Below are 19,993 nucleotides of genomic sequence, written 5' to 3'. Positions count from 1 at the left end.
ACATTACAAAAGTGACTACGCTTCAAAAGTACTACAAAGCACTTTGTGAAGTCCTGAGATTGTGAAGGGCGTTATATAAATGGAACTCTTTTGTTTTAATAGTTTATGATTGGTCAATTGTGAAGCATTGGTGTATACTACTTCTTCACACCACTTATGATTGGTCTGTTCTTGTGCATGACCGAGCCAGTATGAAACTAGACAAACAGCCAATGACCATCAGGGGTTGCTGAGGGCTGAGAGTCCAGAGTAGCTATCAAATAAAGGATAGGCACCAGTGTGATCCACTGATGTAGTAATCTACTCACCACGAGAGGAGTACTGCAGAAAAACCGTCTGTACTGCAAGAAACAACACAACACAATACAGTCAGTCAAACGATAACGTGCACAGGTAGAGGTTCCTGCATCACACTGTACTTCCGCTATACTATCAGGTACACCTAATGATGCGTGACCCCTTCGTAGAAACAGGACGCCAACCAGTGAACCATGCTTGGAGGTCGGTGTGCCTAAATGACAGGACCTTGACCTTTGCACTTGATTGTGAAATCCACACCCCCGTCAAGCGAGGCTCCCCTGGGGATCCAGTTCTCGGAACAGTTACCCTCATAACCCAGCATGCACTAGCTTTTCTTTTTGTGAACTTTCTGCTCATCAAAGTGAGGGATGTCAGTGTTGGGCTATGGAATGGATTCTATTTTGGGCATCCAATGTCAACATCAAACACTTCCGGGTCAGGATTGGCAGAGATTGTGTGTGGAGCTTCGATCCCGAGGTTACGTGAGGCGCAAAATAAAGGCAAGTCTTTCTTTCACTGTAAACAAATAGCGCAGCCAATAGCAATCCAGATAGAACCCTGATGAGAAAATCGGTAGGATGGTGCCAACAATCTTTGGCCTTGAACAACTGATGACTTTGCTGCTCCATTAATGGGAGGCTTTGGAAAGTTCAGTCACTAGTTCTAACAACGTGTTCCCATCTGAATTTACATTTACAATGGTGGGAAGGTTATTCTATGGGAACGACAACCCTCGGGACACTGACTGCGGAATGTCTCGAGCTTTATTCAATGGGGGCAACTTTCTGGCTTCTAAATCTAGTCAGGAGCTTTAACCGACATGGCCACTCATCAGCAATTTGGATGCATGGTGCGTAGGATCTTCTGACCATTTAAAATTAATGTGCCACATGTGCCCGAGTTCCTGGCAGCGACGCTCCCAAATGGCAGCATACAGTTGGAAAATTATCCCAGAAATGTTTGAATCCTTCTCTGAGCATATGGTGTTGATAAATCTTGTATGACTAGATGCTTCTGTACAGCTTTAACATATGATTACATCTCCATTTCTTCCAGCAATTAGGTTTCAAACTAAACTTAAAATTCCAATAAACTCTTCACTGTACATGGGATTATTATCGTCTACTTTTATAGTCTCGTCTCTCAAACTGGATTCTATTATCTGAAAGTGCTTTATGTGTGATATCTAGTAAGCTGCTTCTGGCAATGTGTAAATCACATAGGGCCCGATATTGGTGGCCTTACCGCCGACTGCCGCCGAGTTTTGCCTCCGGTCTCCTCTCGATCTCAGTTTCCACTTGGGCTAGAGCGGGCAGGAGGGGAGTACCGCCCGCTGACTTCCTCTGGTGGCCAAGTAGCGCAAGTGGCCTCCCGCCTGCCGAGATGCCAGATTGGTGCAGGTGGGAGTGGGCGGCAGCAGGGGTAAGGACCACTGCGTGGAGGCTGTTCTAACCCCGATGGTAGGTACGAAGAAGGGAAAAATAGGTTGGCGAAAATATTTAAAATGTTTTTTTTAAATAGAGACTTACCTGGATGGAGTTCCCTGAAGGTGTTCCAGTGTTTTTTTTTTTGTTTGCCATTATTTTTATGTTCAGGTCTTCCACCCTCCCTGGGCCCAATTCCATCGTCGGCGGCACTTGGGCGGCAAGAGCCTTTGCCGCCGAGATCAAGAGCTCCCGCCCGCTGCCGCCCAGATTGACGGAGCAAGCCGTTGTTTGGCCACCGGGCGGTACTGCCACCTCTTTTAGACGGATCTTCCTGGCAAAGTACTGCCCGGTCTATCAGCGGCCATCAGCGGTCTTTTGGGCGGCAAATGGGCAGGCCTTGGCCTTCACCAATTTCGGCCCCTTAGTGTTGGCTATTTTGCCGAGTTCAGAGGAATTTAAAAAGTACTCTACAGTGATTAAATAATGATCCGAATGAAGTTCAGACCCAAAGTTATGCCCATAACGAATCACTCAACTCACATCCTCCCTCAGCCATGTGGACATAAATTTAAAAAACACCGGAAAAAGAAAAATACACCTTCCTCCCTGGCTGTGGACACTAATGCTCTTTGCACACTTTCTCTCTATTTGCATTCTATGTTGGACATCAATTGACCATGTCTGCAGCCAGGCCAGAACAAGCCCTCTCTTGCTAACCTTTTGGATATTTCAATTCCTGGATGGCTTTGGTGTATTTTTACCAACATCAGTTGAGTCAGAGTGTCAGCAACAAGAACCTTGTGACTTTTGAATGAAAGACTCTTCAGATCCCCCTCCCTGCTGCCCCAATTATGGCATTCAACTGTTAAACAATGCCAGGGTTTTAGCTACTCTATCTGCAAGTTCGTTCCATGTGTTGATCACTCTTTGGGGCCGAAATTGCCCCTTTTTTACGCCCTGTTAGCGCCGCCGGTAGGCACTAATGGGGCGCAATTGCCGGAGACGGCGCTCCGCCTCGTTTGAGTGACGCAAAGGGCAATTCCATACAGGGGGCTGGACATCTACCCCGGGCGTTAACTGACCCGGGCCCAGAGGGTTACCGGCCCCAGACAGGCCCTGGGGCAATTTCGGCCTCTTTGTCTCAAGAACTTTGATATTGGTCCTGTATTTGTCTTTAGTAGTTTGAACCAGTGTCCCCATGTCCTATCTCACATTTAAGTTTGCAGTAATCTTCCAAACCTGTCTTTTACAATCTCACACAATCGCTTCTCAAAGAAGCCCAAGTCCCTGCAGTGTGTCCTCGGACCAGCGATGCCAGGTATCAACTTTGTGGCTTTCCTCTGAACTGCTCCAATGGTTCCCTCGAGTCTCGGTGACTAGAACTGGGCACAGTCCTCAAGCTGTGGTCGGGCTTGTCGACTGTACAGTTTGAGCATGACTTGCATTCTGTTGACTTGGTTGATTGGGGCTCTACAGGCAGAGAATCAAGTCCAGTTGGACTTTGGGATCTCTCTGAACTTCATCCTTAGCAATTTCAAATAATGGGGTGCGTGCGTTGCCCATTTTTCTTCTTCAAAAACTCTTTACACATCCACTTACATATCTACACCCACCATGTAAAGGTTTGTAGTCTATGTGAATGTCAACGCTCGGGAGATTACCTGCAACATGTTGCAAGCTTCAAGTCTTCATCCTTCTCTGAGCGCGTGGGGGCCATTTTCTGCGTATTTGTTGGTGGCAGGGAACCTCGCCCAGCAACAGGGCTGCCTGTGACTTTCTGATATCGGCAGTGTAAGGGAACACCTATTTTTCTTGGAACAAGGCACAAGAAGAGGCCACGAACAAACTGTTTTAAAGTAAAAACTTCTGGACTACCTGGGAGGGGAAAAAGGCACCAGCCTGGGGCAAGTGGTGACTCATCACCCATTGAGAACAATCTCTGTGGTCAAGGGCGAAACTTGGTTATGCATACAGACAAAGTGATTGATACTATCTATCAGAGGAGCCCCGGAGTTGATTGGCCATAGCGGGTAAAACAGTTCACCCCAGAAACTACAAGTCTACAAGAAACCAGGACCACAAAGGACCCTACGAAATGCACATTTTTGGATAACAGGGCACTAAGGATAAGGAGTTATCTTTTGCACTGTCGACTCCGTGTGCAAATTAGTAGCCATTCGAACTCATCATCACACCCAGTTAAACAAATCACCAACTTGATCCAGACGCATTAATCGGACCCCGGCCCAGCGGGAAACTTATTTATACTATGGATATAAATATATGAACACAGAAACACAAAAATACAAAGAAGGACAAACAGAGAGATAGAAGGACAGGAATGGGAACAGCACTGTAGAGAACGGACGGGAGAAGAACCAACCGGTCACGGAATCAACGACCACGAACCTACAATAACTACAGCCAGGGCTGGTGATTGTATGTCTTAAGTCAATTTCTCTCAGCAGTCTAATCCTGTAGTTTTTAGTCGTTTTTTGTTGCGTAATAAAACTGACACTGGGTTAAGCCTAAAGTTTATGCCACATGTTGTCCTTTCCCACTATAAGTTCCGAGGTCTAAGAATCAGAGTAGAGTGAAAAACACACACCCTACAGCAGGGAAGAATCTCCCCAATGCCAGCGCTTTCTCAGGCCCCGAGGACCTCTAACGTCAATCCCACCTCCAACCATCAGATGGCTCTATACCGCTTTAACATATCGTTACAGTTGGTACCTCCGCCTCCGAGGCGATCACCTCAGTGTCTTTGTGCACGTGCATCTGGTAGCGCTTGTAGACCTCGTACGATTCGCCGAAGGTGGTCTGTAGCTCGGGGCTGGGTGGAGACAGTCTCAACAGCTTCACCTGAGAGGGGGAAAGGGAAGGAAAGGCTCTTTAGACCGCAAATATCAAGGGAGAGCAAACTACATGAACCTGATGTTCCACTTTGGATGTTTAGATCACTATTTTCCTATCTAGGAAAATAACAAATTATTTATGAACGCAGGGAGAAAAGTAGGCCATTCAGTCCCTCGAGCCTGTTCCGTCATTTAATTAGATCATGGCTCTATTCCATTTACCCGCCTTTGATCCATATTCCTTGATATCCTTCGTCAACAAAAATGTTATGAACTCAGTCTTGAAAATCTCAATTGACCCTCAGCATCCACAGCCTTTTGAGGGGGAGAGAATTCCAGATTTCCATACTTTGTGTGACAAAGTGCTTCCTGACTTCACTCCTGTACAGCCTAGCTCTAATTTTAAGATGGTGCCCCCTTGTTCTGGAATTCCCCACCAGTCAAAATAGTTTCTCTGTATCTACGCGAATGAATCTCAAACATCTCAAGCAGCAACACCCTCACTGTAACTCACTCAGGAGGCCCTCACTAACGTAACACACCCTGGAACATAACACACACGGCGTGTGGTTCTTCGTTAATATAAACTACACCTTTTCCTACTACACGTCGCACACTAAAACATTTAAAAAGGTGATGTACCTCTTCCTACTCGACCCTGATTTTATTGGGGTGTCCACAAAACATGAGGAACTGCCGCTCACTTAGCGCTAACTCACTAGAAAGTAAAGAGGAGACTCGGGAGATATGTATAAGGCACTGATCATTTTTTGCTGTGGATTTTAAATAAAGAAACATCTTAACGCAGCCCAGGCCCCAATGGCTCAGTGAATAAATGCATCATGTGCTGTGGTACTGCAAGCCAGGAGACCCCCCGGTCCAGTCCTGAATTAAGAAAGGGGGCTGTGGCTAAGCCTGATCCTTGTCCTGGCCGCTTGTCCACATGCACATATCTAAAAGGAACCATTGGACAGGAATGTGGAGCAGGAACCTTGGAGTATTCCTCCCCTCCTAGCCTGGGACACTAACACAGGACTCAATATCCAGGCTCAAAGGTTGCTGCTGTCGCTGACTATCCTGTGAGTTCTGCTGGAGATGTGCACGTGCACTTCAGGCTAGGGCAGGGTTGGGCTGAGCTGTGATGCCCCCACAGTTGAATATCCCACCAACACTGTCTGACTTGGTTAGAAAATTGAAAACTAGGTTGGATGAGATTGAATCAGATAATTATGGCCCATAATGCCTTTCACCTTTTTGCCGCCTTTTTGATTTTTCTGTGATAAGGCTCCCTTTTCTTAAAGTATTTGTTCCTCTTCCATGCCGTGTACTAACTTTGGGCAGGTGGCAACCCCCTCCCCTACGGTTACCAATTTTTCATTGCATCTGGCTCTCGCCCAGATTGCTCTTCCTTCACCGTAAGGCCCCTGGCCTCCATTTAGTGTCATTCTACAGATGAATGGCTGGGATGTGTAGAGGTCCACGGACAATAATTGCACTACTCCATGGCTCCAATGTACCGTGTCATCATGCTGACCACCTGTTGAATTTTAAAAGGTTTCCTAATTTTTTTTTTTGAAGGTCATTGTCAGGATGCAGATGTCACTCGCAAGGCTGGAATTTATTGCCCATCCCAAGTTGCCCTCAAGAAGATGGTGGTGGGACTTGAAGCGCCGCAGTCCCTGTGGTGAAGGTGTTCCCACAGTGCCGTTAGGTAGGGGTTTTGACCCAGGGACGATTTAGGAATGGTGATGTATTTCCAAGTCAGGATTGTGAGAGCCTTGCAGGTGATGATGTTCCCATGCACCTGCTGCCCTAGTCCCTCTAGATGGTGGAGGTCACGGGTTTGGGAGGTGCTGCCGAAGAAGCTTTGGCGAGTTGCTGCAGTACATCTTGTAGATGGTAAACACTGCAGCCACAGTGCGCCGGTGGTGGAGGGAGTGAATGTTTAAGGTGTTGGATGAAGTGCCAATCAAGTGGGCTGCTTTGTCCTGGATGGTGTCGAACTTCTTGAGTGTTGTTGGGGATGCACCCATCCAGATAAGTGGAGAGTATTCCATCACACCCCTGACTTCTGCCTTGTGGGTGGTGGAAAGGCTTTGGGGAGTCAAGAGGCGAGACACTCACCACAGAATACCCAGCCTCTGACCTGCTCTTGTAGCCAAGTTACTTATGTGGCTGGTCCAGTTGAGTTTCTAGTCAAATGTGACCCCCAGGATGTTGTTTGTAGGGGGTTCCCTGAGGTAATGCCATTGAATGTTAAGGGGAGGTGGTTAGGCTCTCTCCTGTTAGGGACGATCATTGTCTGGTACTTGTGTGGCGTGAATGGTACTTGCTACTAATCAGTCCATGCCTGGATGTTAAGAACATAAGAATTATGAGCACGATTCAGCATCCACAGCCCTTTGGGGTAGAGAATTCCAAAGATTCCTGCTCATCTTAGTCTTAAATTCTTACTCATCTCAGTCTTAAATGGCCGACACCCTATCCGAAGACTATGCCCCCTAGTTGTAGACTTCCCAGCCAGGAGAATCAACCTCTCAGCATCTACGCTATCAATCTCCCTCACAATCTTATATGTTTCAATGAGATCGCCTCTCATTCTTCTAAACTCCAGAAAGTATAGGCCCAGTCAACTCAATCTCTCCTCATAGGACAAACCTCTCATCCCAGGAATCAATCTAGTGAACCTGTTGACCAGGTCTTGCTGCATACAGGCATGGACTACTTCATTATCTGAGGAATTGCGAATGGCACTGAACACTATGCAATCAACAGCGAACATCCCCACTTCTGACCTTATGTTGGAGGGGGGAAGCGGAAGGTCATTGATGAAGCAGCTGAAGATAGTTGGGCCTAGGACACTGCCCTGAGAACCTCTTGCAGCGATGTCCTAGGGGTGAGATAATTAGCCTCCAATCACAGCTATCTTCCATTGTGCCAGTTTGGTCTCCAGTCACTGGAGAGCGTTCTCCCTGAATCTCACTGGCTTCAGTTTTACTCGGGCTCCTTGGTGCCAGATTCAGTCAACTGCTGCCTTGGTGTCAAGGGCAGGGACTCTCACCTCATCCATGGAATTCAGCTTGTGTCCCTGTTTGGACCAAGGCTGTAATGAGTCAAGTGGTCCTGGCAGAACCCAATTTGAGCATCGGTGAGCAGGTTATTTGCTGAGTACGTGCCACTTGATAGCTGTTTCTGTCACTGCTGATGACTGGGAGGAGGCGGATAGGGTGGTAATTGGCCTGCTTTACCAAAAGACAATAATGATCAGTGTATGAAAATGTAATGAAGGTTCACAGCGCACTAATAAAGTCATGCTGAAGGCACCAATAGTCACATTGCCCCCTAGGGCAAGTTTTACAGCTAATTTCTACCTCAGTATTTATTAAAAGGAAGTTGATGGCAATAATTGGGCCCAATGGCTCAGCAGGTATATGCATCACATGGTGTGGCTTGGAGCCGTGCGGACTGAGAAGATCCCAGTTCAATTGTTGGCGTGCTGAGTCGGCTAATCTCAGCTAGGCATTGAGGTATGGGCCCTACAACTGGCTCCAGTGGCCCTGGTTCAGGAGGGAAAGATACCACCCAGCGATCCCAACCCTGGTGGGCGTCCAGAAACATATACTGGAAAGCGCATCCGTGTGAACAATGAGCGAGATCACGATCGGACTCAGCTTCATTGTACCATCTGGTCAAATAACACCGACAACTCACTGTCCAGTCTCACATTTGAAGACTTTGTACTTGGTTAAATCCTGGTCCTATAAGCTCCCATCTGGTACTGGACAGCTCACTGTGTCTCAGCATCAGCTCGTGAACATGTGGCGTACGCACCAGGTAAAACACATACAGTCTGCGAGAATTTTGCAGCACAGGATGGAGCCACTTGACCCATCGTCCCATCACAAGGTGCGTAGCAGGGCTATCAACTTTCGGCCCATTTTCCCTTTTATATCGTCCTTCTACCAGTGTTTACTTAACTGCATTTAAATACTGGCTTCAATGGTATTTGTCCTTTGTACTTGTACCCTGTAATCTGGGCAAAGCAGAGACGCTGATGTCACAAGGGTCTTGGCACGATAGTGTAAAACGGGTGATAGCGAGTCGGCGGCCCATTCTAATTCTCTCCCCATTTTTATTGACGTTGACTTACATAAGAACATAAAAATTAGGAGCAGGAGTTGGCCATTCGGCCCCTTGAGCCTGCTCCACTATTCAATGAGATCATGGCTGATCGTCTACCTCAAATCCCATATCCCTTGATTCCCTTAATATTCAAAAATCTATCGATCTCTGTCTTGAATATACTCAAAGACTGAGCCTCCACAGCCCACTGGGGTAGAGAATTCCAAAGATTCACCACCCTCTGAGTGAAGGAGTTTCTCCTCATCTCAGTCCTAAATGGCCGACCCCTTATTCCGAGACTGTGACCCCTGGTTCTAGATTCCCCAGTCAAGGAAATCATCCTCCCTGCATCTACCCTGTCAAGTCCTGTAAGAATTTTGTATGTTTCAATTAGATCACCTTTCATTCTTCTAAACTCTAGAGAATATAGGTCTAGTCTAGTCTACTCATAGGACAATCCCCCCAGTCTAGTGAACCTTTGTTGCACACCCTCTATGGCAAATATATCCTTCCTTAGGTAAGCAGACCAAAACTGTACACAATATTCCAGGGTGTGGTCTCACCAGGGCCCTGTATAATTGCAGCAAGATGGCTTTACTCTTGGACTCAAATCCTCTTGCAATAAAGGTCAACATACCATTTGCTTTCTTAATTGCTTGCTATATGTGAACTTTCAGTGATGTGTGTACAAGAACACCCAGGTCCCTCTGCACTCCAACATTTCCCAATCTCTCACCATTTCAAAAATTCCCTGCTTTTCTATTTTTCCTACCAACATTTCTCCACATTATATTCCATTTGCCATGTTCTTGCCCATTCACTTAGCCTGTCTATATCCCCTTGAAGCCTCTTTGCATCCTCCTCACAACTTAAATTCCCACCTAGTTTTGTATCATCAGCAAACTTGGATGTATTACATTTGGTCCCCTCATCCAAATCATTGATAATAGATTGTGACTAGTGGGGCCCAAGCACTGATCCTTGTGGCACCCCACTAGTTACAACCTGCCAACCCGAAAATGACCCATTTATTCCTACTCTCTGTTTTCTGTCCATTAACCAATCCTCAATCCATGCTAGTATATTACCCCCAATTCCATGAGCACTGATTTTGTGTAATAACCTCTTGTGTGTCACCTTATCGAATGCCTTCTGAAAATCCAAATACACCACATCCACTGGTTCCTCCTTACCTATTCTGCTAGTTACAACCTCAAAAAACTCTAACAGATTTGTCAAACATGATTTCCCTTTCATAATTCTGTGTTGACTCTACCCAATTCTATTATCCTACAATTCTATCCAAGTGCCCTGTTACCACGTCCTTAATAATAGATTCTAGCATTTCCCCTATGACTGATGTCAGGCTAATTGGTCTGTAGTTCCCCGTTTTCTCTTCAAAACAAAATGAAAGTGGGGAGAGATATAAACCATGCTGCTGATTTGCTATCTCCCGTTTTACGCTATTACAAATAGTCGAGGCGTGTTCGCCTCAGTCAAGCTGAACCACTCCCCTGACATGCTGAGATCCAAATAACACGGAGTTAGAAGCGGTCCCCGAGGATACTCGTCATTTACAATAAACAAACAGGTTGTTCCCCTGATGAATGGCATCTGATGTAAAGATTCTTACCTCCAGCTGGTGCAATGAGGCGACTGGCATGTTCTCCGCTATGAGCTCCTCTAATGATCTAGTGCAGGCGAGCTCAGACTTGGAATGGAGTGGAGATGGGATGGGAGATGGGTGCACAGTGCTCATGGAGGTTTGTGACAAGGATGGCTGAGGACCTGGCAAAGGAGCTGGTTCCTGACCTGGGGCTTTGTGCTCTGTCAGTCCCACCAGTTCAGACTCCGCGCTTTCCAGCTCCGCCTGCTGCCCCCTCTCCGGGCTCTGCAGCAGCTCCCTCCGACTCTCTTTAGTTTTGCGGCAGGCGTGGATGTGGGAGTCCGCATCGTCAACTGGGGGAAAAGAGGTTTTTCAGGACACGTTAGCACAGCCACTAGCCACATTATTAAAGAATTGACGTCTCAAAGCGCTTTACAGCCAATGAAGTACTTTTGGAGTGTAGTCACTGTTGTAATGTAGCCAATTTGCACACAACAAACAGCAATGTGATAATGACCAGATAACCTGTTTTTGTTATAAGAACATAAGAAATAGGAACAGGAATAGGCTATACGGCCCCTTGAGCCTGCTCCGCCATTCAATAAGATCATGGCTGATCTGATCATGGACTCAGCCCCACTTCCCTGCCCGCTCCCCATAACCCCTTATTCCCTTATCAGTTAAGAAACTGTCTATATCTGTCTTAAATTTATTCAATGACCCAGCGTCCACAGCTCTCTGAGGCAGCGAATTCCACAGATTTACAACCCTCTGAGAGAAGAAATTCCTCCTCATCTCAGTTTTAAATGGGCGTCCCCTTATTCTAAGATTATGCCCCCTAATTCTTGTCTCCTCTATCAGTGGAAACATCCTCCGAGCATCCCCCTTGTCAAGCCCCTTCATAATCTTAATCGTTTCGATAAGATCACCTCTCATTCTTATGTTGATTGAGGGATAAATATTGGCCAGGACACTGGGGATAACTCCCTCCTCTTCTTCAAAATAGTGCCATGGGATTTTTTACGTCCACTTGAGAGAGCAGATGGGGCCTCGGTTTAACGTCTCATCTGAAAGACGGCACCTCCGACAGTGCAGCACTCCCTCAGCACTGCACTGGAGTGTCAGTTTAGATTTTTTAGACTATAGCAACACTTTAGCATGGCCACCAGACACTTTTCTGTCTTTTTTGTAGCTTTAAAAGGCTGGAAATTTCCCAACCTTGCGCCGCGTTTTTCGGCGGTATTTTGCCGTTTTTGGTGGAAAACAGTGTGTCGGGAAATTCCCTGAAGTCTTGCGCCGGCGGTTTTGAAATACCGCTGGGGAGCGGACCGCCGACATGCAAGACTGGAAAAAGTGCTTTCGCCCGATATTCGACTCAACGGTAACCCGTAGATGGGGAAAAAAACGGCGGGAAAAAACCTGTTGATGCAGCCCTTGGAACGGCAGTAATTATGAAACTCTGCAAAGAAGGTAAGTTAAAGTTTTTATTTTTAAATTCTTTTGCAGTTATTCGCTAGAAAAAGGTCGTGAATATTTTGTGATTTTTTTTATTTTTTGGAATAAAACATTTTGTGTTTCCCCCCCCTCCATAGGCCCAACACACAGCGGTATCGGCCACGGAGAAAAGTTGCAGAACATTCGCGGTTTGCGCCGCGAATCCTCGGGCAACGTCGATTTTTCCCGCCAGCCGCATTTTTTCCTTATTTTTTTCCCGAATGATCGGGCTCGAAATCATAGCAGAGTTATCGCAGTTTATTTCCAGCAAAAAAACCCCTATGACCCGAAACTGCATTTTCTAGCCCCAATTATTCCCCTCCTCCTTTGCACGCAGTGACTGCTGCTGAGCGACAGTTCCTTGGGCACCAGTAACACTCCAACACCTCACCTGAGAGGTTATTCTTTACATTTGAGCCAAACCAGTGAGTTAGAAGGCTATTCAGCTCCGTGTGACATCATAGCCAAATCCAATCCGCTCCTCACCAAATCAACACCCTCCAGTGCGGGTCACTAAATAGTGATCAGAGGTAGCAGCCCTGGCTGAAGTTCCCGTCAATGACTAGTGGCACCGAGGCCAATTGCTGCCTTGGCTGAGATCGGCTAACTCGGCACAGACTGAGGATCAAACCCTTGACGTTCTGGGTCTGTATGGCACAGTACCACACTGTGTAGTCTGGATGCCAATTAAGCCAACATGCAGACTTCACCCTCCCACCTCTGCAGTGCCAATGTCAGTGATGTGCCAATTACATTTGGTACTGCGTACAATTAATATATACGGCCTTAAACAAAACTGATCAGAGAAGGTCACAATGCATTAGACACGACCTCTGTTGCAGGGGAGTCCTTTTTCCAGGGGTCATATGATGCGTTTCCGGTCTAGATCTTCCATGAATGAGCCTGCCTGAAGCCTCCCAATGCTCCTTTAATATAATGCACTCCAACCTTTACAAAACCCTTTTTTTCCTATCCAACGACCTCATATTTTCCTCCTGTCGTCTCCGGAATGTATTGACTTGTGCTGGGGACCAGCTTCACAGTTGCTGGCGATTCCTCCAGTACTTCACCCAAGACAACCGCGCCTCATGTCCGATTCGGCTCTTTGACTGTGGGAGGCACCACCGCCAAGCCCACTGACCCATACTTTTCATCCTGCGTCACTGAACAGCGGAGCAGGAACCATGGATGATGATCTCTTCCCTGACCCAGGGCCACCGAGACCAGCTACTCTGATGGAGAGCAACTCACTCCGGAGAGCCAGAGGGTTGAGTCTGGGCTGGACTTGGTCTGCATGGTTCAGTTCCACACCACATGCCCACTCAGCCACTGAAGAGCTTTACACTCCTTGATGAAAAGAACAATAATGCTCAAAGCTTTAAAATCCCCAACACAAACATTAAATTGTATCGTCAAATTCTCCTCCTCCTCCTCCCCTTGAAGTACAAACACAGGAGCAGGAGGAGGGCATTCAGCCCCTCGAGCCTGTTCCTACATTCAATTAGACCATGGTTGATCTGAATTCTAACTCCCATCTACCCGCCTTGGTTCTGTAACCCTTAATACTCTTTCCTAATAAAACGCGACCAGTCTCAGTTTTGACATTTTCAATTGACCCCCAGCGTTTATGGGGAGAGTTCCAGATTTCCATCACCATTTGTGTGAAGAAGTGCTTCCTGACTTTAGCCCTGAATGGCCTGGCTCTAAGTTTAACATAGAAACATAGAAACATAGAAAATAGGTGCAGGAGTAGGCCATTTTGCCCTTCGAGCCTGCACCACCATTCAATATGATCATGGCTGATCATGCAGCTTCAGTACCCCATTCCTGCTTTCTCTCCATACCCCTTAATCCCGTTAGCTGTAAGGGCCACATCTAACTCCCTTTTGAACTGGCCTCAACAACTATCTGTGGTAGAGAGTTCCACAGGTTCACAATTCTCTAAGTGAAGAAGGTACTCCTCATCTCGGTCCTAAATGGATTACCCCTTATCCTTAGACTGTGACCCCTTGTTCTAGATGCCCTCAACAGAGGAAATAGTTTCTCTCTAGAAACCCTATCAATTCATTTAATCACCGTAAACAATTAGATCACCCCGTAATCTTCTATTCAAGGGAATACAAGCTTTGTCTGTGTAACCTGTCCTCATAATTTAACCCCGGTATCATTCTGGTGAATCTGCGTTGCTCCCCCTCCAAGACCAATATATCCTTCCTGAGATGTGGTGCCCAGAGCTGAATGCAGTGCTCTAGATGAAGTCTAACCAGAGTTCTGTACAGCTGTAACATAGCTGCCACCCCTTTGTATTCCAGCCTGCTTAAAATAAAGCCTAACATCCCATTAGCATTTTAGTTATCTTTGTACCTGTCCACTTACTTTTAGTGATTTCTGCACTTGGACCCCTAAATCTCTGAGCATCCACTTCTCTCCATTCAGAAAATACTCTGATCCATTGTTCTTGGGTCCAAAGGGAATGACCTCACACTTCCCCACATTGAACTGCATCTGCCACCGTTTTGCCCACTCACTTAATCTATCAACTTGTGACCTTTGCAACTTTTTACTCCCACCTGCACTATTTACTGTGCCACCTAACTTAGTGTGTTCAGCAAACTTAAACGGCAATAAATGTCCCATTTCCCTGAAGTGTCTCATGTTTCCAAATGACTCAAAGACGCTCACCGGCCCATGTCTGGCTGTTGCCCACACTGCGCTGGTCTGATGCATGGTTTGCCTCGGACCAGTCTTCCTCAGACCTCCATGGTGTTTGCCGAGCAGTCAGCTTTTCCTGTCCAGCTCCAGGGACATGTTCCCCTTTATGGCACCTGGTGTCCTCCTCTGGGCTAACCTCTTCACAAAGAAATGGCACCTCAGATTACAGTGATAATGGGAAAGAAATTAACAAAGGCACAAAAATCACATTCATAGCAAATACATAGGGCTAGACTTTCAGCACACTATCGCCCATTTAACGGCGATATAAGAGCTGAGATGCAGGCTAACACCCATATTTGCTGAAAAGTGGAAACTAGCGCCGATTATAGCCCATTTATCGCCGGCCCAACTTTCGGCACTGCTGAATGAGCTGCATCGCCCGGAATCGTCGTGAAAGGCCGAGAATAGTGCTTATAATGGAAATTTGTGCCCGATTATGGCCCAGATTATCGCCGAGCACTACTTTTGGCATTTCGCCCACAATTCACCCAAATGATCGCTGACCCAAAAATACGTTGAAGGAAATCTGCAATAACTCGGCACTACGGGGAGGATCTGTAGGAAAAGGTTGTCAGGAGAATCAATTTGTGAGTGATTTTAAGGGCCTTTTTGACTCTTGCCAATCATCTAATCACTTTTGTAATTGTTGAGGACATTTAAAATGATTTATAGTAATGGGGCCTGTAATTTCACAACCAGTATTAATCACTAATCACTTGCTGCAGAATAGAGATGGGAGAATAAAATGAGGAAAATTACATACAAGTGTTGTGATGTCAGGGTTAATATTAATCGTGAATTTTTCCCCCTCTGGTCCCCCGTACAAATAGAAGCAGAATTAGGGTATGTCATCCCATGAGGAAGGAAATGGAGTTCACCTCAGTTGGCTGGTAGATTTTATTTTATAAAGCAACAGGGGCTAAAATAAAAGAAAGGTTCGATAATGTTATTGATGGTGACTAGGTCCCCTGTTCTCTCTATCAACCCCCCATGGGAAAAGTTATTTGTCTGAAAAAAAACGCGCATATGCAGAACGGACATTGCCATGGATGCCAGCCTTGCATGACTGAATATATCGCAAAGGCACATTTCACATCGCTAAGGCTATCGCCCAAATTAAAAAGGCGAAGCTAGCGTTTTTTAAAATGGGTGATATTCCAGCGAACCTGAAAAATAAAAAAAGCACTAAAGCCGGAAATATCGCCCATTTTGGGGTGACAGCGACCAGTGGAAAGTCTAGCCCTTAATCAGATTTTAAAATCTCTGGGCCTGAATTTGGTGAAGGCCCCCGCTTGCCCCAGTGCCGCCCAAAGGACCGCTGATGGCCGTCAAGATACCTGACAGTAACTTGAGCAGGATTTTCATCAAAAAGGTCCTTCAAAGGGCGGCGGGTGGAAAATGAGGGTCTTACAGTGGCAATCTGGGTGGCAGCCGACAGGAGCTCCCAATCTCGGCGGCAGAGGTGCTTGTCGCCCCAGTGCCGCCGAGGATGGAGTTGGACCCACGGAGGGTGGAAGACCTGAAAAGAAAAAGCATGAAAAAAATTTAAAAATGTTTACTCACCCTTTTCTCAGCTCTCCATACCTACCGTCGGGGACAGACCAGCCTCCTCGCAGCGGTCCACCCCTGTTCTGGTGCCAACTCCCGCCCGCACCAATCTGGCATCACGGCGGGCGGGAGCCCACTGACGCCGCTGACGTCAGTGGGCGGTTCCCGACGGCTCTCCCCTCCCGCCCGCTCCAGCCCAGATCAAAACTGGCACTGGGCGGAACCCGAAGAGGAATGTGGGTGGCAGTGGGCGGTAGTGGGCGGCAGTGGGTGGCAGTGGGCGGCAGTGGGTGGCAGTGAGCAGCAGTGGGTGGCAGTGAGCAGCAGTGGGTGGCAGTGGGTGGCAGTGGGCGGCAGTGGGTGGCAGTGTGGGTGGTGCATCAATTTCGGGCCTCAAGTCAATGGAGCGGCACTATTATAAACGATTGGTGATTTTTTTTTTGTTTCAATTGCTTCCGTGTCATTTAGTTTCTACTTTCCTGGATCTAAATGATTAGAACATGACCAGTGATATTTGCGATGAAAAACTACTGGGGTAAGTGTTGACTTTGTGCGGCAGTGTAAAACGGATGATAGCGAGTGGGCAGCTCAGATGACATATCTTCCCATTTTTATTTCCTTTGACTTTAAGATGTTTAGAAGCTATTTCATCTAGTCCCTATTTTAACAAACTGTAATCCTTTTGAAATGGAGGAATGTCATAAATGTTTGTCCAATAATTTTGAACTTCAGATCATTAAAGTGTTTTCTAATAAAATGCATCAAAACTTTGTGATTAAAAAAAAGTCAATAGAAAGACAGAAACAATTTTTAAAAACTGTTCTCGCTTACAGTTGATTGAAGTGGGTCTCTGATGGATCGGTGGGTAAATGCTCCACAACAATATCAAATTGTATTTATATAGCACCTTTAACGTAGTAACATGTCCCAAGGTGCTTCACAGGAGTGTTATAAAACAAAGAAAATGTTGACACTGAGCCAAATATGAAATTCGGGCAGGTGACCAAAAGCTTGGTCAAAGAGGTAAGTTTTAAGGAGCGTCTTAAAGGAGGAAAGACTGGTAGAGAGGCGAAGAGGTTTAGGGAGGGAGTTCCAGAGCTTACGACCCAGGCAGCTGAAGGCATATAGGGGAAAATACTGAGCCGGTCAGAGGGCAAAGGTCCCATGTTGCAACACTGGTTCATGTTGAGATGGCAGATAGGGGGGGGGGGGTGGTAGTTGGATTTTTACATGAAGAATGGCCTTGGGTAAAGAATGGAAGTGCGCATACCACAGCACGAGCCAACCCCTCCAGACCAGGGGAGAAAAATGGGGAAACTTAACAAAACAAATCTGGTCACTGTTTCATTTTAGAACTGGCTCTCGCTGTTCAACCCAACCACAGTTCAGTCAAATTCACCTCACTGATTCCCTGAACCATCAACTGTTGTGTGGAATAAATCAACATGTAAACCCTTCAAACCATTGACACCCATATCCACAAAATCATTTTAGCTGCAAGTCTCGTTACCTCCATCACCTATAAGATGTGATCCAATTCTCCTGAAGACAGCGGAGGTCACTTTAACGTTGGGCGATAGTGTAAGACTGGTGAGAGCGAATCAGCAACTCGGTTTAATATCAAAAATCGAGAGATGTAAAAGAGCAGCCGATTCGTTATCATTTGTTTCACACTGTCGTACAAAGTCAAAATTACCTTGTGTGTGTGTGTGCGGGAAGGAGGAAGGTGTTCTGTTCTTTATCATCATGACTGGATCAAATAACATCCTGTGTATCTCTAGTTACCAGGCGAATTAGGTGTCAGCCGTGCACTCTCGCCTCCGGGTCAGAAGATTGTGGATTCTAGGCTGGCATTCCAGTGCAATGCTGAGGGAATGCTGCACTTTCAGAGATGCTGTCTTTTGGATGAGATGTTCAACCGAGGCCCCATTTTCCCTCTCAGGGGGGGCGTAAAAGATCCCATGACACTACTTGGAGAAGAACAGTTGAGTTCTCCCCGATGTCCTGGCCCATGTTTACAGTGCCAGCTGTGGCTCAGTGGGTAACACACTCGCCTTTGAGTTGGAAGGTTTGTGGGTTCACGTCCCACTCCAGGGACTTGAGCACAAAAAAGATCCAGGCTGACACTCCAGTGCAGTGCTGAGGGAGCGCTGCACTGTTAGAGGTGCCGTCTTTCAGATGAGATGTTAAACCGAGGCACCGTCTGTCCTCTCAGGTGGATGTAAAAGATCCCGCGGCACTATTTTTGAAGAAGAGCAGTGGAGTTATCCCCGGTGTCCTGGCCAATATTTATCCCTTAGTCAACATAACAAATAAACAGATTATCTGGTCATTATCACATTGCTGTTTGTGGGAGCTTGCTATGTGCAAATTGGCTGCCGCCTTTCCTACATTACAACAGTGACTACACCCCAAAAATACTTCATTTGCTGTAAAGCGCTTTGAGACGTCCGGTGTCATGAAAGGTACTATATAAATACAAGTCTTTCTTTTTATATTTATCTCTCAATCAACATCACTAAAAAAAATAATAATCTGGTCATTATCATAGTGCTGTTTGTGGGAGCTTGCTGTGTGCAAATTGGTTGCCACGTTTCTTACATTACCACAGTGACTACACTTCAAAATTACTTCATTAGCTATAAAGCGCTCTGGAGCATCCTGAGTGGATGGTGCTATATAAATACAAGTCTTCCTTTCTTTTCTACACTTACTGAGCATCAAAGAACAAACTTGCAACTATAAATAGCTGCGGCAGCCAATTTGTACACAGCAGAGGTTCCACTGAGAGCAAATGAGAAATGGCCCGTTCGTCTGTTAATTACTGTTGTTGGTTGAGCTTCAAATGTTGACCAGGGCAGCAAGAAAACTTCCTGCTCTGCTTTGAATAGCGCCAAAGGACATTATATCTTTACTTCAACAGGCGAAGTGGCTTCAGTTTTACATCTCATCCGTCTGACAATGCACTGCACTAAAGTGTCTGACTCGATTCTCTGCTCAAATCTCTGGAGCGGGACTTGAGCCTATGGTCTCCTGCTTCAGAATTGAGAGCGCTATCACTGAGCTGAGGCTGATACAGTACGTTTTCCTGCAAGGACACCACAATATGTCATAAAAGATCTTGGAAGACGCTGTTTTATGAGGAAATAACAAAGCACTTGCCCCGGTTATAGAATTAACGAGGGGGGTTAAATTGGTTGAAAGTTTGATCAGGGATCCTTTACATTCCACTCAACGCTTCCTCAAGCTCACCACTTTTTCCCAGAGATGCTGCATTGTGTCTCGGCGACACAGGAAGGTACAATCACCACTCTTATACTTACCGGCAGTTTCCCTCACAACAACATCAGCTCGTGTTAAATGCTTGCGCATTTTCTTCAGCACTCGCCGCTGTGACCTGGATATCCGAAAGTCCAGGACATGGCACCTGAAACAGCAACAAAGGGGAAAAGGCTCAGAGTGTGAGGAACTGGGACTTGGGGTTCCTGGATAAACGTTGAATTACATACAGTAACAGCACAGAAACAGGCGATTCAGCCCAACTGGACCATCGCAGTGTTTATGCTCCACACGAGCCTCTTCCCACCTTACTTCATCTCACCCTATCAGCATATCCTTCTATTCTTTTCTCACTCATGTACTTATCCAGCTTCTCTTAAATGCATCTGTGCTATTCGCCTCAACCACACCTTGTGGTAGCGAGTCCCACATTCTCACTACTCTCTGAGTAAAGAAGTTTCGCCTGAATTCCTTATTAGTGACTATCTTATATTATGGCCTCTAGTTTTGGACTGCCCCACAAGTGGCAACAGCTTCTCTACGTATACCCTATTGAACCCCTTCATAATGTTAAAGGCCTCCATCAGGGCACTTTTAGTCTCCTCTTTTCTGGGGAAAAGAGCCCCAGCCTTTTCGATCTTTCCGGT

The 19,993-nt window shown here is 46.4% G+C and overlaps 1 protein-coding gene and 1 long non-coding RNA gene across 4 annotated transcripts in view; one reads left to right on the top strand and one right to left on the bottom strand.

Moving 5' to 3' along the window:
• LOC139276394 (arginyl-tRNA--protein transferase 1-like) overlaps positions 1–19,993 on the bottom strand; it is a 79,726-nt gene that overhangs the window by 15,415 nt on the left and 44,318 nt on the right. Inside the window, exons 4-8 of the mRNA XM_070894327.1 lie at positions 19,391–19,494; positions 14,487–14,654; positions 10,338–10,663; positions 4,461–4,589; positions 309–341 (exon numbers count right to left, since the gene is read on the bottom strand). Coding sequence (XP_070750428.1) covers positions 309–341; positions 4,461–4,589; positions 10,338–10,663; positions 14,487–14,654; positions 19,391–19,494 — 760 coding nt within the window. The remainder of the gene's footprint in view (positions 1–308; positions 342–4,460; positions 4,590–10,337; positions 10,664–14,486; positions 14,655–19,390; positions 19,495–19,993) is intronic.
• LOC139276395 (uncharacterized) overlaps positions 1–19,993 on the top strand; it is a 62,527-nt gene that overhangs the window by 17,326 nt on the left and 25,208 nt on the right. Inside the window, exons 2-3 of one of the 3 annotated variants that reach the window (XR_011595927.1) lie at positions 6,161–6,293; positions 16,536–16,602. This is a non-coding gene — a long non-coding RNA (uncharacterized lncRNA). Of the gene's footprint in view, positions 1–6,160; positions 6,294–11,506; positions 11,781–16,535; positions 16,603–19,993 lie in introns of those variants that run through there. The other 2 variants (XR_011595926.1, XR_011595925.1) reach the window with 2 other exon arrangements.

Source organism: Pristiophorus japonicus, chromosome 11 (genome assembly GCF_044704955.1).
Source record: "Pristiophorus japonicus isolate sPriJap1 chromosome 11, sPriJap1.hap1, whole genome shotgun sequence".
Taxonomy (NCBI): domain Eukaryota; kingdom Metazoa; phylum Chordata; class Chondrichthyes; family Pristiophoridae; genus Pristiophorus; species Pristiophorus japonicus.
This window is presented reverse-complemented; position numbering and strand designations above follow the sequence as displayed.